Source organism: Populus nigra, chromosome 10, assembly GCF_951802175.1.
Source record: "Populus nigra chromosome 10, ddPopNigr1.1, whole genome shotgun sequence".
Taxonomy (NCBI): domain Eukaryota; kingdom Viridiplantae; phylum Streptophyta; class Magnoliopsida; order Malpighiales; family Salicaceae; genus Populus; species Populus nigra.
The window spans coordinates 15334153-15351283 of NC_084861.1; the positions used below are offsets into that span (position 1 = coordinate 15334153).

A 17131-nucleotide genomic window follows, 5' to 3' on the forward strand; every position below is an offset into this window, starting at 1 on the left:
GTTTTTAGGGTTTTCATCACTTTTAGACTTAGTCTGACTCTTCTTCGCAAGAAATTCCTCATTATTTTCAGAATTTTTATCACTTTCAAACTCAATCCGGCACTACTCCGGAGGAAATTCCTCTACTTCCCCGGTTAATTCTGATAGATCTATTTGTACGCGCTGATACTTTCATTCCTCCCCTATCCTAGCCATCAAAAAAACAGGAACGTCCCAGCCAAAGGAATTCTCCGTGTTCATGGATAACATGAAGCTAACTCTATACGTCATCTTCCCTTTGGTTACACGCATTTCACCGCCAACACACCTCCAGCAGCTCTGCAGGACGACCATCCCTATATTTTGCAAAGAGCAAATAGATTCAAATTGACATAAACAAAATAGGCTCTACAAAAACTATAGCACCACTTTTCAGAATCTGCAGATGCACAAAAGGTACTGATACAGTTCCATCATTGGTCTCTAATTTAATACACTCACCCCTAAAATTCAATCCTGGCATGTAAAGAAATAAATAGAAAAACTTTGTTTTATGATCTCCACCAAAAATAAAAGGAAACAACAGAAAGAAACTATAACTGGAAGTATGGCCGGAACTGCATCATATACTGATTTCTAAGCCTTAACTATCTACGTTAACCTGTTATTTCAGAAATGTTTTTAAAAAATTTAAAAGTTTTATTTTTTTATTTTAAATTAAAATTTTTTTATATTTTTAGATTATTTTAATATGCTGATATCAAAAATAATTTAAAAAAAAACTATTATTTTAATGTATTTCCAAGTAAAAAGCAACTGCCACCCCATTTCAAACATATAAAAAAATTTAGCCTCGGGATATTTGAAATATTTACTTGAACAATTTGAAGATTTTTGTCAAAATGATTCGCTAAAAAGCTTTTTGTAATTTACCCTAAAACATAAACGTGGATCAGGAGAAAACATATATGAATAAATTAAAGTATCAAATTAAATAGAGTACATTATTACTGGATCCCTATGTTTTCAATAAAATAAATAGTTAATCCTTTTTTAAAAAATTAATTGGTCCTGTTGTTGGTTTTTTACCAACAATGTTATTATCTATAATCAAAATATCCAATCTTATCTACTATAGACAAAATTAAGTCTTTCAAAAAGGTAATTTAGAAATTTTTTTAAAAAAATCAACTGTCAACTTTGATTAAAGAATTAACATCCAATTTAAAAAAATAAAAGGACCAATTTACAAAAGCAAAAAAACAAAAAAAACGATTAAATTATAATTTACTCAAGTGAATATTTTTTAATATTTTTTTGTTTTATCTATTTTTTTTATAATCAAGAACGATCATCTATTTAATCTCTAATAATTAAGAACATTGTACAATTTTTAATAAAGATGTATTTGTGAAATCCGCATAAAAAAATTAACTGAATTTTGTGTGCTTTTCATTATTTGTGTTTGCATGATTTTTTCACAAGTTATTTAATTTTTAGTAAAAGAAATAAATAAAGATGAGATAAAATTGGGAATCAACTCAAAATTTATAGAACAAAGGCATCAAAGCATCACAACAACAACGCCTTACTCGACCACGAAAATAAGGATACAATTACTCGACCAACAATGTCATGAATTTTTTGTTATCTTTTCCGACAGGGGGGGTGCCAGTCCATGATCTTCGCCAGCCCACAGCAGAAAGAACCTAACCCCACCTCTTGTATATACTATGTACTCTTACAAATGTCCGAGTTCTTTTATTTTATACGATAAAGGCAGAAGCTGCCACACACAGATTTCAAGCGAAATGAGATGCGCAAGAACCTTAATCTTCAAGCTCAAGGATCTTCACCACGTATGCATCGCCAAGCTTTTGGCAAACAACAACTCGGTCATGAGGCTTTATAAAACCATGTGCCTTGCCATGATCCAAAGCAACCTTCAGAACCGATTCATTTGTTGAATTTGTAGACTCAGCCTGCAAAACCAAGCATGTTTACGTTTCTTAAAATAAAGGCTCAGCCTGTAAAACCAAGTATGTTTCCATTTCGTAAGAAGTTAAGCAAGAATTCATGATAATACCTTCCCCTCTCAATCAGAGTTGAATACCCAGTGAAAGAGGAAGAGTAGAAACTCAAGGGGCACAAGATCGCATAACTTATGTGCCAAAGAACTACAACCCGTATTGCACTGGGATATTCTTTTTGAATACCCTCTTCCTATTTCCCAGTTATAGTTATTTCTCTAGGAAGTCACATTGTAATCATAGCAGGATGCTACAAACTACATGATTAAAACAAGATGGTGTAAACTCCTATGACTAGACTCCGTATTTGCCCCACATCCTTCAATGGCACTTTACTAAAATGTCAAGGGAATTTGTTGGATTCAAGGCATAAAAAATTTTGAATTTAAAGTGCAAAGAATTTTTAAAATTAATTAGATTATAAAGAATGGAAGTTTGAAAAGGTATCTTTTCGAACATCATGTTGCACTGTGGACAGGATGTTCAGAACATCCTGTTGTCATGTTCACTGAATGTTGTGAAAGAAAGATTTTGAACAGACTTCATGTTGAGTCTTGAATTGCATGTTTGAAACATGCAGTTGAAACCTCAACCAGATGTTCGATTCTGGAGTAGTTTTATTCATGTCTTTTCATCCAAAAGACATTTGGTATAATGTCAGTTGGTCACTCAACACTAAATAAAAGTCATTTGGTAGTTTAAAAACAACTTCCTATTCCTAATTTTCCTCCTCATACTCAAAATTTAAAAAGTTCTTTGAGTGTTCTTAGAAGAGTCTTCTGTATCTAATCCCTGAACATGTATTTGCTTTAAACCCAATAACAATAACCTTGTAGTGGGGGCTAATAACGCTTTAAAGATAGTGAATTTTCATGTTAGAAAAACACACAATCAATAACAATTCTCCCAACACAATTCTGTTTTTTATACCAGTATAAAGTATGTTTCCCACAAAATTAAAAATTACGGTCATGGAACCTTTAACCTTCAGGACAAATATCAATAGCATATCAGAAAAGTGAAATTCATTCCAGATCCTTCACCCTGTCGCTCTCAAAAGAGGGTGAAGAAAAGTGGGACGGACAAAGGGGGAAACTTGCATTAATGTAACATAACACATGCTTACTTGGTGTCGAGCATCAGCAAGCATGGGAAAAATTCCTCTCACAATGAGTGATTGCCTTGCCTGCCATAAAATCATGAAAACTATTGAAAACTATTGAAAACATCACATTCAACAGATTATTAATATTAATTGAGCTTAAATGAAAAATTGAGAAATCATTCTATATGGACAAAATTGTTGGGCGCTTGTTAGCAGCTACCCCTACAACAATGTTTTCACATGTTTCAAAATCGCTAGAGTTAGTCAACCTATCCCCTGCACCAGAAGATATAACCAATCTAAACAATAACATACCTCAAAAGCGCCAGTAAAGGTCCAACGCAGTTGATTTGTCTTCAGCCGAGGGATAACAACAGATATCACAGGTGTTATGGGCTTGTACTTTGCAATAAACCTGCATTGGTACATAAAAGCTTAGAAAGTCCTAATCAGATTCTACAAGAAATTTGTGGGTCATCTGAATCACATTTAGATAATCTGATTTCATAAATCTCCCAAAATAGACTTCCAAGTTACTAACCATTTGCATTTGCATTTAAACAAACATATGACCCGAAACATAATTGTGAAGAAGGAAAAACCTTGCAGCTCTTCCAGTGGAAGTGAAGCATAAAATTACAGAAGCTTTAACCTTGATAGCTGCACGGACCTTCATAACCGAAAATGGCAAGGGTAAAAATAAGGGAAATAAACAATTGCATGGTAGTAATGCAAAGAATGTTCAAAATAAGCAAAAAATCCTGAATCAAACATTAAGAGATTACCGCAGTGGAAGTAATAGATTCCAGATGGCTCATTGCATCTCCTGCATGTTTGACAGCTCTTTTGTAATACAAATCATAATTGAAAACCTTCTCTGCCTGCAGTTGGAAATAAAATCAAATCAGCGAAACAAATTGGAAAAGAAAATGACTACGAAATGAATTTTGAAGTGAAGCAATGCAGTCCCAAGAAAAGGCAGCACAGATTATTGAGTAGGCTACCTAGTCCATGTCTAGATCTGTGTGCAGTTGAGACAAGTTTACCATGCATATATTCATGGAAGCTAAGGAAGAAAATTTATCTATAGTCCAACAAACTCTTCGGCCTTTTTTGTGAGGGTGTGTGTGTGTTTGGGGGGGGGGGGGGGGGGCTATCCATTGGAAATATAAAGGGGAAAATGGAGGAATAATTGAGAAAAATTACCTCGGCACAAATTCTCCCAACAGTAGAGATGGTCTCCACTGGATACAGTCCTCGCAAGGTCTCTGCACCTAGAAGAATTGCATCACTCCCTGAAGCAACAGAAAAACCACAGTATAACACTTCTATTAGTCTGGGATTTATGAAGCATATAATACTATCTAACTAAACTGGAGGAATGGGGTATCAAGACAGCTATAAGCAGGAGAATAATACTCTCACTCGTGTAAGAAGTTAGCACATCATTATCCAAAACAGAAAGATACACGCAACTAAGGTTACAACAGGGAGCTTTTCAAACTGCAAATTACCATCCAATATTGCATTGGCAACATCAGTTGCTTCTGCACGAGTAGGTCTCAAATTCTCTGTCATACTATCCACAACACGAGTAACCACAGCAGGTTTTCCAGCCATGTTGCACTTAAAAACAGCAGTTTTTTGAAACAGAAACACCTGCAAAATTCACAGAGCAAGACAGTCTAGTTGGATTATGAGTAGTAGAATATCCGGATTCAACTAGCACTAAACGCACATGCATGTTCACTGATGGTGTCAAAGCATATAGGAACAACATGCTAATGCCTACAGTTGGTTATCATATATGTGCGCATTGCCAGGATTGGGATCACAGGAAATTGAACCTTTTTAATGGCCTCCAAAAGCCACAAAGTTATCCCACTTAAAGTATGATATGTATACGAAAAATAAAACCTACAAAAGAAAGATTGATGATACAGCAATGTTTTATGGTTGTAACAATTTAAAGAATGTTGCTGCAAAGCACTTTCTCCATTTCCTTTCTATCTTCTCTATATTGCTATTATGCAATCCTTATTAACTCTAATATTTGATTATCACATGCTAACAAGCAATTCTAAGACCAGTGTATTTTAATTCCACATGTTTATGATAGCTTACACATATGCAAGCTCATCAATCAGATTTCATAACTAACCTTCTCTGGTGGGAGATCTATCCCCAAATTTCCACGGGAAAGGATGACACCATCTGCTTCTTGTAGGATCTCATCAAAATGAGTTAATCCCTGAAAGAAATGCATTAGAAATAAGGAATCTGGAACCTATAATGGAATTTAAGCACGGGTATGATAAAGAATGGCATATGATAACAGAATTATAAATCTCACCTCTACATTTTCAATTTTTGCAAAAATTTGAGTCTGGTAGAGGTCCCCGTGTTTAGAAAGAAATTCACGAGCCTGTATAAAAGGATGACCGACCACAATTGAAATGTTAAAGGGGAAGGGAGAAATATATTGATGCAGCAAAAAAATTGTAAGGACCCAGAGAAGGGGAGAAGTCGAAGTAATTTACTTTACAATGAAAAGAGATAATAGAAAAGAACTCTTAGATGGAAAATCCTTACATGACGAACATCTTCTGCATGCCTGGTGTACGAAAGTGAGAGGATGTCTATGTTGTTCCGAACACCCCATGAACTTATAACCTGATATTGATCATGAAAATGCCATCAAAGCATTAATAGGTAAGGAGAAATAGTTGGCATTTTTCCATTATAAATGATGGAAGCCAGCACTGATCAGTCAAACAGGAAAAGGTTAACACCAAACATGATTCAATATAAGCTTTTATAACAATGATCGAGTAGAAACAAATACCTCTTTATCTTTATCAGTGAGAGTAGGCAGATTAATATGGATTTGAGAGACATGCAAAGTATATAGCAGTCCACTCAGGGTAGCAGAGTTCTTCACCAAGCAAACCACATCTTCACCATTGACTTCAGCGACCTGCATCATCATGAAATTGAATTAAGCAGATTCTTCTTCTTCTTCTTTTTTGAAGTTGATGCAGGCCATTATGTTTTGAATACAAAGTCCCCTGGTTTGTTTGTACCGAGAACAGTTTTAATTGAAATGGGTAGGCAGCCAGCAATAAAAGTTACTGCTTATGGTATGTGAAAGATACGCCTAGCATGAAAAGTAGGTTACATGACATGGCCCCAATGAAGCGACTTACCTCTAGCCACACAGAAGTAGTTTCATTTCCTGTAAAGAGATATTGACCAATAAAAATGGTGTCTCCCTTTTTCACCGCCTGCAAAGGCCATATCAAATTAAAGTTACATGTCATAGAAGACGGGGGGGAAGGCACATGCAGCAATGTTTTAGAGAAGCTGCACAAATTTTAAAAACATCGATGCAAATGCCAGATGAAATCAAAATCAGTCCAAACAACATGTAAAACAGGTACTTACCGTTGACAACCCAGTAAAATTTATGGGTAGCAGACATGAAGTAGCTTCTTTGTCCAGATCTGGTGTTAGGACAACAAAGCTATCTTCCTGAAGGGAAATCGGGCTCTCTTTTTTATTGATCACTTGCAACTCTGGACCCACAGTATCAAGCATAACCTGAAATCAAAACCAAAAGAATAAAAGGGTAAGAAAGGCATAAGATTTGGCTATTAGTAGAAGTATAAACCCACCAAGGGAATAGGATAAAATTTGTATTATCTCATGCGCTTGGGTGAAAGACTTGAAGCACAAAGATGTAGCAATCAAAACAGATTCTTCGGTATGAGAACAGAACTTTATCTGCATCGAGTGCCAAAAAATCTTGAATACATTTTCTATATTTATCATGCACTTCCAGACTTCAAAATTTTAGAAATGCATTTGATAGTTCTTGCCTTCACCCACAACATGATCCCCCTTTATCAAGAATTGTCATTAATGCCTTTGCATCAACGTTGGATAGCCAACCGAGGTAGTCATCTGGCTTAGACTGAATCTAATAAGGATAAGCTTACCCCACAAAGTTTCTTGGTACTCTTGACAGCTATCTTCAGATTATCCAATGTCTCTTGATGGTAATCAGTGTCACCCCATGAAAAATCAAACCGAGCCACTACAAAAGATTTAAAGAAAAAAAATCATTCAGATCAGCCCCCAAGAGTTTTTCTCTGGGGTATGTCAACCTTTAGTTATATATCCTGCTTGGTCTCAAAAAAGATCAATGATTAAAGATAGGCAAAAGTTTGTCTACTTTCAGTATGTGGCTCTTAGTGTGAAGTGAAACCTGCAATTGCCCCTGAGCCATTTAACAATAAATTATCTGGATAGAATGAATTCATTTTTTCTAAAACCAAAAAGAGTTTGGGAAAAAAAAAAAAAAAGGAGAAAGGAGCTTTCAATAATAGGATGTTTAAAAATGAAAATCAGATGGAGCAATACCAGACATTCCTGCCTTCAGGCAGTTAGATATTATCTCGACAGACCGCGATTTTGGACCAAGTGTGCCGACAATCTTTGTCATTGCAGGAAAGAAACTCTGCAAAATTCAAAATGATAAAGAACATATTATACCTACATAATGTCACTCGTATACATAAAAGAGAGAAATTCAAGCTCAGCCCCAATACTTTTTTATTATTCTTTTGCCTTTTGATCTCCAAAGTAAAGAAAAATACGACAAATCAGAACAGTGTCTCCGTTCCTAACATTTTCTCAGCAACCAGACAAATCACTCAAGATCAAGAAAGTAGAAACCCCAAAAACTTGTAAAGATTCGTTTATGCTTTTCTTGAGCATGTTCTTGGTAACCAACCAAGAAACCAAAGAATTTAAAATGGGAAACCAAAGAAACCGAGAAAAAAGAAACAACAGTGAGAAAACAAAGCTTTCTTGAGCCATCAGAAAGAAACGAGTGAGAGCTTAAAAGTCAAAGCAAAAGTAAATAAGCTTGAGTACAACTTACAGGTTTTGATGGCTCAAGAACTGAAGCCAACTTCATGTTCTCTTCAAGGTTCAAGTGCGGGTTCATTTTTTGATCAGAAGAGAGAAGACTCTGAAGAAGATAGAGAGAGAGGGAGCTGGGTTTCCAGAAGGAGAGAGGATGGTGAGTTTAGCAGAGACTGCGTGATTTTGGCGTTGCTTTTCTCTGCTTCCTGTTCCCTTGTTTATTTATGGTTTTCTTTCTCGTGTCATTGAAAACGACATGGACGACCGTCATTTCTTCCAGCTTGCAAGTAGCGTTACCATGGGCTACGAGGGGAGCGTAGCAAAATATTTTGTTTTCCTTTTCCACTTTTGGTTATTATGCATCGGATCACCATGAAATGCAATTTAAAATGGTGATTTCATAGAGCCGTAATTTTTAAAGTGAGAGAGGGAGAGAGAGAGGGATAACGGTAGGTGAGAATTTAGGGATCTTAATTGGTACTCGTTGGTGGAATTTTTTTATTTTTTTATTGTTTATTTAGTAATAAAGCTAGATATACATAAATTATTAATCAGGTTTTAAATATTTAATTGATATCTATTATCTATTATTATTTATTCATTAATAAAAAATAGCACAGGTAAAAACAAATCAAAAGTAGATAATAATATGGTTCAATTAGATTTTGCAAAGTTTGACTTGGAACTTTGCTCTTTTAATATGTTCAGTTAGATTTTGCAAAGGTGGTCTGAAGATAATTTTTTATCATAGAATAAAAAGAACACCAACAATCACAATCTAGGAGGCAGCCATGAAGTTTTTTCACGAAATTATGCAACCAAATAACATCAAAATTAAGAAAGAAAATGCAAAACTCAGGAATTAATTTTGAACACCAACACCTGGTTTTTCTTGGAAAAGGAAATTATTTCTGCTTATTGAAAATATGGAGTTTCCTGTTAAATTGGAAGAGAAAGAAGAGATTACAAGTAAGAAGCTGCCTGATGTTGTAAAGTCCGCTGATCCTAAAACTTTGAAGAGCCTGGAATAAAGAGTCCCTTGGTCGTTTTACCAGTAAGCTCCCGTGTTGATTCAAGTAAAACTCTGTTGATTCCTCTTTTTTTTCAAGGATTAATTATTCTCTTTCTCAGATTTCATTCTATAAAGTATAAACATTTTATCATTCCTTGTTTGGTCTGCTTTGTTAGTTTATCATTACAAAGTTTTATGTAGTGTGAAATAAGGTTTGAAAAAAAAAAGTGAAATGATACATTTTTATTTTGATTGATTTAGGGTCAAGGTTGAGGTTTATAGGATAATTTAAAATTTTTATAAAATAGGTTTGAATTATATTAATTGGCTATAAAATACATTAAATCGAGTTGATAATTTTGTCAATGAATATCTACTTATGTTAAGCGTTCACTTTATAACGATGATATTCTCTAATAAAATAACAATGATGTTTATAGAGAGCATGACTATAATTATGAAGAGTATATATCACCATACATGATTATTGAACTCATTAATACTTTTATCATGTAGTTATAAGATAGACATTGATTATAGGATTTTTTTTACCAACATTGTTATAATATTTAATTTGAATATATTTTTAATTTATTTAATATTAAATGTGTTATATATATATATATATATATATATATATATATGTATATGTATATGTATTTATATCTTAAATTGTTATATAAGATGAAACCATAATTTCTTGTTGTGTATATAGGCATATGATACCTAGTGAACATGTTTAAGAATTTTTTTTTATTATTAGATTTAGATGTTGAAGAAATTTGTTATTGAAAGGTTACGAGAATTTAATTGATATTGCAATTTTAAATCATAACATCAATTAAATTTTTATCATGATTTAAATGTAATATTTAATTAAATATTATATTTTTAAACTGTAAAATCAATTAAATATAGTAGTTTTAAACCGCCACATCTAAGTGTATTATTTAACTAAAAAAATTTATTGCTGTGTTAATTCGTAATTTCCTTTTATTTATTGTACCTGGACCTGGTGTTAGTTTTTTTTTTAAAAAAAAAAGCAAAAAAGGAGTGCCCCAAAACATCGTAAATGAAAACATGTACCTTCTGAGTTTCCCGACGTGCTGATGACATGTACAAGAAAAATGAAAAATGGAAAAAATATTAATTATAAAAAATACAAGAAAAACTTGTTTTTCATAAATAAACTAAAAATTACAATTTTGTTATTGCTACAATAAAAAAATTGATAATTATATCACTCCAGACAAGTTTTTTTTCAGTATATAGATAATACTTGAGCAATCCACTTCACCCAGGCGGCGGCCCCCTCAATAATCATTCCATCACACCCATCAACCATCAAGTGCTCCATTTTGCTTTATCCGCTCGACTACCAAAAACCCTGAAGAATCCCACGCCCAAGGTTCTCTCAAAAACCAATGACGGAAACTGAAACCAGCAACCAGCAAAATCTTTTTATTTCCATGGATATTTATTATATATACACTAAAAGTAAATTGTGTTTTTATATAAAAATAATATAATTATATATATATATATTTTACCGTGGTGTATTGTAGTTGTGAAAAAATTATAATTTTAGGTTTTTTAGAAAACAAAGTTTTTTTATACTTTATATTTTTATTATTTTTTTTCTTTACATTTGTTTTTGTAAAAAATATCATTTCTTATTTTTACACTTTAAATACTAATCACTCTACATTTTGCCTATTTATATCATTTTTTTATTATTTTGCAATTTATTTTTCTTTTCTTTACAATTGTTTTTAGAAAAACTATCATGCAGAGATTAAGGAAACAATATTTTACTGTAATAATTGCAACATTGTTCAATTTTCCCGTTATGTTATAAATTAACTTGAAATCTTATGTGTTTTTATTAACATATATAATATTTATTATATTTTATTATGTACTAGCATTGACTTTTTGATTCACAGTTATATTTTTTATTTAATATAAAAAATACATTAATAACAACTACACTTTAATTATTTTGCATTCGACTTGCAATGAGGTAAGTTGAATAAATATGTTAGTACTTTTTTTATATTTATTGTCACAAATGGTTCTCAATGTATTTATTTAAATACATGCATAAGTTTTTTTTTATATATATATATATATATATATATATATTCTTCACAAAAAAAATTTATCCGACTGAAACAAGAGTAAAATAACCAGCAACATATATACACGAGTGAAGTTTATGGGAAGAAAAACTGCTGGAAAAATAGTAAACGTTGATGGAATATTCGATTGGTATATAGTGAAGATTCTATCAGCATTTTATAATACTAATATCATAGATGTTGGAATATCATTGTCTAAAATTTGTTTACTGGGGTTTCTATCTTGTTGGCATTGAAAAGAATATTCCATTCACATTTTCTTCTCAAATTCACAGTGAATTCATAGACAGAATAATACACTCACCGTAAGTGCATTTTGACAACTATAATATACACGAAAACTATAAATTCTATAAATAAATTGACTTTAACATAGATTGATTAGAACAGAGATACTATTTTAAAGAGATAAATTGATAAAATAATATTTTAAATAGTATAAATATGATTTTTTCTATTATATATACTCCAATAAAAAAAACCATTTGAATAGCTAATTGCATTGAAATTAAAGAAATAAATATTTTTTTTAATGAGTTTGATGTTATTTTTTTTAACATGGCTGCATTTAATTAGTTTTTTTTTTTGTTGGTCTTATTTTATTGGTTGGGTTTTTCTAAGAGATACATAGAAATAACATTTTTAAAAGAGAAAAAGCATTTTGAAATTCTTTTAGCATTTTCTTTAAAACATGTAAAACAAGTATTTAAGAATTAAAATAATATATATATTTTTTAATTTTTGACTTTTCATTTAGCACACCTCTTGAGTTGCTATTAATAAAAATAGGTGGACTTGCTAAATAAAAAATGAAACCACTGGAGTAAAGCTGACACTTCTGGATGGAGATTGGTTGGTATCTATAGGTTGGGTGGCTGGGTTCGTTGGGGGAGGGTAGTTAGAATTAAAACAGAAGAGAGACTGAGAGAGGGTTGTTGTTTTCTTAATTAAGAAGAAGGAATGGGAGAAGACAATTGTCAGGTTTTGTAGTATACGAGTACGGATTGTTTGGGAATGCAGGAGCAAGAGTGTTGAGGAACATCGAAGACGAGGGAGTTTGTTGAGCTCATTTTCCAGATAATTAGCTGCTGCTCTACGGTTTCTTGCTAGATGCTCAGCATTCACCATGCAAAACTGGAAACTATTTGACAGTACAGAGCTGTTACTCTGACGAATGTGAATGTTAGCCTTTGGAAGATGTTTATTTTGAGAAATAATGACGGATATATATAGTTAGTGTTCGTTTAGCTGTTACTCGGGATTTGTATGACAAGATCTGATTGAATTTTTTGTTCTTGTTAGGAAAGAATGTTAATTAATTCCAGGCTAGCTCAAAGAGGCAGAGAAGGTGATGTAACTGCTGCATTAGGATACAGAAGAGAACATATGAAAGGAAGGGAATTTCTGAATGCAGGCGATGACATATTCCACTCATTTTTCTATTTTGCAAAGGCCATATCAATATGAAAATGCCTTGCAGTTTTCGTAAATATTCTTCTGTGGTAACTCGACTTAGAAGTCTCAGGCAAGTTTTTTTTTTTAATTATTGATGTTCGAACAACTTCCATGTATATCGATTAATCTCTTGAGATCAAGAAATTAACGATCATGTAAATTTTTAGTGGTCTTAAAATTTATAACAAGTTACATACAGCTCGATTAATTCTTTAAAATCAAGAAATTAATGATCATATAAATTTTCAGTTATGCTAAAACTTATAATATTTAAATTGATAATTTTTAAAAAATAAATCTAAAACTTTACCTAGTCCACTAATGCAACACCTCGTCCACTAATGCAAGTTGTAGAATGGTCGTTGCTTATCTTTTCAAAAGAAAAATAGTGGTAACTTTGGGTCTTGTAATGAGAGACAATGCTGATCTTGATAACATGTTCCTTTGCCACGAGACCATTTTTTTTTCCCACTTCGATCTGTACTGTGAATCAAGTAAATCAAATCCAATGATATTTTTTATTTTTAATATTATCACATAAAATAATTTAAAAAATTAATTTAAAACAAATCAAAATCAAAATTTTACAAAACTTTAGCTGAACGCTGCCCCCTGATAGTCGGTTCACTATTTGTTGAAGTTGGATTCTCGGTGAGAAGTCAAGCCCTTGTCACATCATTAATATATATAATCCGTAGTATTTATTTTATATTTCAAAAATATTTATTTATTTTTATTTTAAATTAATATATTTTTAATATTTTTAAATTATTTTGATGCACAGGTATTAAAAATAATTTTTTAAAAATAAAAAAATATATTTTTAAATAAATAATATTTTAAAAAATAACACAATTATAAATCCAGCAGAAAGAGCTGCGAGGGAATTTGTATCAAGGAAATGGGGAGTTTTTGCACGATGTCTACGAGGGAATTTCGGAGTTTTGAGTGCCTGATATTTCAAAAATGAAATTGGTTTTCCATGGTCATGCTTTCAAAACACAAGGGCAGCTTGCTGAAACTATTAATTTTATGTATCTCTTAATTCAATTGTGATGATTTGTAATTAGATTTGAGACATGGGATTTTCTCTCACTGTAATCATCCCAAGTTTATAATATACTGCATAATAAAAATAAAAGCAATTTTAATTTATTAACTCTTTATCTCTTGTAATTTAAAATATAAAATTAATGATGAGTTTTGAAAGATGAGTACCGTCTTATTATTGAATCAAGAGCCAGACTTAAACTGTTAAATATAAAATTAATAATAAGATTTGAAATATAAACATCGTCTAATTGAAATCTACTTATAACAGATTTAAAAGAACTCACATATATACATATAATAAAAATAAAAGAAATTTTAATTTATTAATTTTTTTTATCTCTTGTAATTTAAATTATTAAATATAAAATTAATGATGCGTCTTATTATTGAATCAAGAATCAAAACCAGACTTAAACTGTTAAATAAAAAATTAATAATAAGATTTGAAATATAAACATCGTCTAATTGAAATCTACTTAAAAAAGATTTAAAATAACTCACATATATACATATAATTTAACATTTTAATGTATTTCTAGTTTTCACAATTTAACTATATTTTTAAATAAAAACTATTTTAAAAAAACAACTTTTAAAAGTGTTATTTAATCTCTACTCTAAGCACATACGTTGCTTACTCTCTTGTTTAAACGGACCCGTTACACCATCCGTGATTCAAATCCCCATCTAAAACCTAACCCCTCACTCCGTCACCCGTCCCTCTAACGTCGTCTTCCTAACATCATCTGCTTCACCCCCAAATCGAAATCTTAACCCTAACCCTAATTTCCAATGGCCACCGACGATTTCCCCCTCATCGACGAGCCACCTCCTCACCCTCCAACGCGCCACCCATATTCCACCTCCGTCACAACCACCGGTGATTACTACTACTCCGATCACGACAAATCCGCGGCCACACCGTCCTCAAAACGCAACCAGCAAAACCACTACTACAACAACAACAAGAGATCGAAATCAAACAGCATCACGGAGATAGAATCTTGTGATTACCGTGATTACAGGAAGGATAGAGAGGAATGGAGCGATGCGGCGATATCGTGTTTATTAGAGGCGTATACGGAGAAGTATAATCAGTTGAATAGAGGGAATTTGAGAGGGAGGGATTGGGAGGAAGTAGCGGAAGCGGTGAGTGAGAGAGGAGGGAGTAATAAGAAGAGTGTGGAGCAGTGTAAGAATAAGATTGATAATCTGAAGAAGAGGTATAAAGTGGAGTTACAGAGGATTAGTGGCAGTGGGAGCAGTTGGCATTGGTTTAAGCATATAGAGGCTATTATGGGGAATGCATGTAATGGGAAGAGTGGTGGTGGTGGAGAGAGTGATGGTGGCGGTGGTGGAGGGAGTGGTGGGAATGTTAATGCGGTGGTTAAGCAAGTTAAAAGGTAGTGTCTTGTTTCGGTCTTGTGTTCAGGTTGTGAAAGTTTGGATTTTTACAGGTGTTCTTGTTTGTTTGGCAATGCTTGATCATGCAGATTTCGAAACTTGATTATTGGATTTCGGTTAAAGTAGCCAGGTGGTTCTGGAATGGTATGAGATGGTGCTGGAGGATCTTGCTACGGCTGACTGATCTTTTGTGTGAACGTTTATATGCAGGTATACATCTGGCAGTGCTGCATTTGCTAATACTCTCAAAACCAAACCAGTGCCAAATTTAAAATGGCGGAGAGTTGTGTTTAAAATCAGTGGTTCTGCATTGGCTGGGAATTGCCAGAATATTGATCCTAAGGTGCAAGATTCAGTATTTGGATGATTATAGCATGTTTGGACACTGATGACATCGGGAATATGCAAGCTAAATTGCCTTCTTTTATTTCTAGGTAGCTATGCAGATTGCTCGGGAAGTAGCAACAGCTAGCCGCGGTGGACTGGAGGTCTTGCCCTATTCCTTTTCCTTGTTGGTTTTCTGCAACGCTAATTCAAATTGCAAGATTGCTTACTCTTATGTGGTTTTTATAGATTGCTATTGTTCTTGGAGGTCGTAATTTCTTTTGTGGAGACTCATGGATATCTGCTACTGGCTTAGAGAGGCCTACTGCGTATCAAATCAGGTAATTCACCATACTCCTAGAGCTTGTATTGCATCACCATACTCCTAGAGCTTGAACATTATCTATGCTCGCCTTTACAAGTAGCATGTATAAATAGCTTATAGCTTTCTTTTCAGTCTTCATCCTAAACTTAATATATTGCTAGTTTTTGACAATATGGTAACTTATGATGTAATGTCAGCATGATGGCAACAGTTATGAATTCAATATTGCTTCAATCAGCTTTGGAGAAGCATGGTGTTCAGGCTCGAGTGCAAAGTGCATTCGCAATGCCAGAGTTAGCTGAACCTTATAGCAGGCAACGGGCCATCCGGCATCTTGAGAAAGGAAGAGTTGTCATATTCGGTGGTGCTGGGGCTGGTGCTGGAAATCCACTATTCACTACTGACACCGCGGCAGCTCTGAGAGCTTCAGAGAGTATTCCCCTCCTGCTTGCTTTTATTATATCTTGTGTTCTGCTGTTTACTAGGAGGTTTGTTTGGGGTGAAATCTTGATGTGTGTTTTTTTTAAAATGTTTTTGGGTTATCAGTTAATGCAGATGCGCTCCTTAAAGGTACCACCATTGTTGACGGTGTCTATGATACTCATGCTGGTAACAGCAATATAATACTGGATCACATATCATTCAGAGAGGTGGTTTCCAGGGGTGTTACCTCAATGGACATGATGGCAATTACTTACTGTGAAGAGAATGGAATTCCTGGTATGTAATGATTTTCCTTATACTCATTTGCTCTTGCTATGTCAGCCTCTCTCGCATGGTTGCATTCTCCCATTCCCACATCTTACCTTGCTAATGCTGCGTGCTCTCTCCCTGTCATGTATAGTGGTCATCTTTAATTTGCTCGAGCCTGGGAATATCTCAAGAGCATTATGTGGAGACCAAGTTGGCACTTTGATTGATCAAGCAGGAAGGATTAGTTAACGCATATGGATTCTTGCTTGCGCCTCTAAGATTGATGCTAGTTAAATGATGCATCAAAACCATTTAACTATAATCTAATTATGGGCACCAGCTCACAAGCACTGGAGATGGCATTGGCAAAACCCATTTGGCACTAATTCAGAGCTGCTGCCTGCAATAAATGAGGCGGGCAGGAGGATTTTGGTATACAACTCTTACCAGGGTTTGGTTACTCGGGCAGGTGGTGAATAAACGTGGAATGCGCAATGCTGCTTCACTGTAACAAATAATTTTCTTCCTAGTGTTGTATGCTGTGTAAATTTTTCTGTTTTTCATAACGATAAACAAAGCAGGGGAGATGGCATCACATGATGTATATAACGATTATTCATTTATAGTGATTGTTAAAAGGGAAGAGATGTTTCAGTTTCAACGAGGTAGCCATGGAAGTGT

At 33.5% G+C, this 17131-nt stretch overlaps 2 protein-coding genes across 2 annotated transcripts; one reads left to right on the plus strand and one right to left on the minus strand.

Annotated features, from left to right (window-relative positions):
* Positions 1-1508: 1508 nt before the first annotated feature.
* LOC133705622 (pyruvate kinase 2, cytosolic-like) lies at positions 1509-8409 on the minus strand. Its single transcript, XM_062130920.1, has 16 exons — positions 8060-8409; positions 7537-7633; positions 7113-7210; positions 6559-6714; positions 6321-6398; positions 5960-6091; positions 5707-5787; positions 5468-5539; positions 5276-5365; positions 4629-4773; positions 4321-4409; positions 3900-3995; positions 3717-3784; positions 3430-3529; positions 3136-3195; positions 1509-1961 (listed from the first exon to the last, which is right to left on the minus strand). Exons 1-16 carry the CDS (start codon positions 8123-8125, stop codon positions 1809-1811), a joined length of 1581 nt encoding a protein of 526 aa, XP_061986904.1. The 5' UTR covers positions 8126-8409; the 3' UTR covers positions 1509-1808.
* A 5938-nt stretch (positions 8410-14347) lies between these two features.
* LOC133704507 (uncharacterized) lies at positions 14348-17111 on the plus strand. Its single transcript, XM_062129343.1, has 7 exons — positions 14348-15107; positions 15319-15451; positions 15543-15596; positions 15682-15773; positions 15955-16190; positions 16304-16477; positions 16602-17111. The coding sequence occupies exons 1-7, from the start codon at positions 14497-14499 to the stop codon at positions 16697-16699; spliced, it is 1398 nt and encodes a 465-aa protein (XP_061985327.1). The 5' UTR covers positions 14348-14496; the 3' UTR covers positions 16700-17111.
* The last annotated feature ends 20 nt before the right edge of the window (positions 17112-17131 follow it).

What these genes read in the sequence shown, in the direction of transcription:
- LOC133704507 (XM_062129343.1), top strand. Translation starts at nt 14,497, where the DNA reads ATGGCCACCGACGATTTCCCCCTCATCGACGAGCCACCTCCTCACCCT. An exon ending in CTAGCCGCGGTGGACTGGAG is followed by an intron (nt 15,597 to 15,681) that starts GTCTTGCCCTAT and finishes TGGTTTTTATAG; the next exon opens with ATTGCTATTGTTCTTGGAGG. An exon ending in AGCTCTGAGAGCTTCAGAGA is followed by an intron (nt 16,191 to 16,303) that starts GTATTCCCCTCC and finishes TTGGGTTATCAG; the next exon opens with TTAATGCAGATGCGCTCCTT.
- LOC133705622 (XM_062130920.1), bottom strand. Translation starts at nt 8,125, where the DNA reads ATGAACCCGCACTTGAACCTTGAAGAGAACATGAAGTTGGCTTCAGTT. An exon ending in CAAAAATTGAAAATGTAGAG is followed by an intron (nt 5,366 to 5,467) that starts GTGAGATTTATA and finishes CATTTCTTTCAG; the next exon opens with GGATTAACTCATTTTGATGA. An exon ending in TCCACTGGAAGAGCTGCAAG is followed by an intron (nt 3,530 to 3,716) that starts GTTTTTCCTTCT and finishes GTACCAATGCAG; the next exon opens with GTTTATTGCAAAGTACAAGC.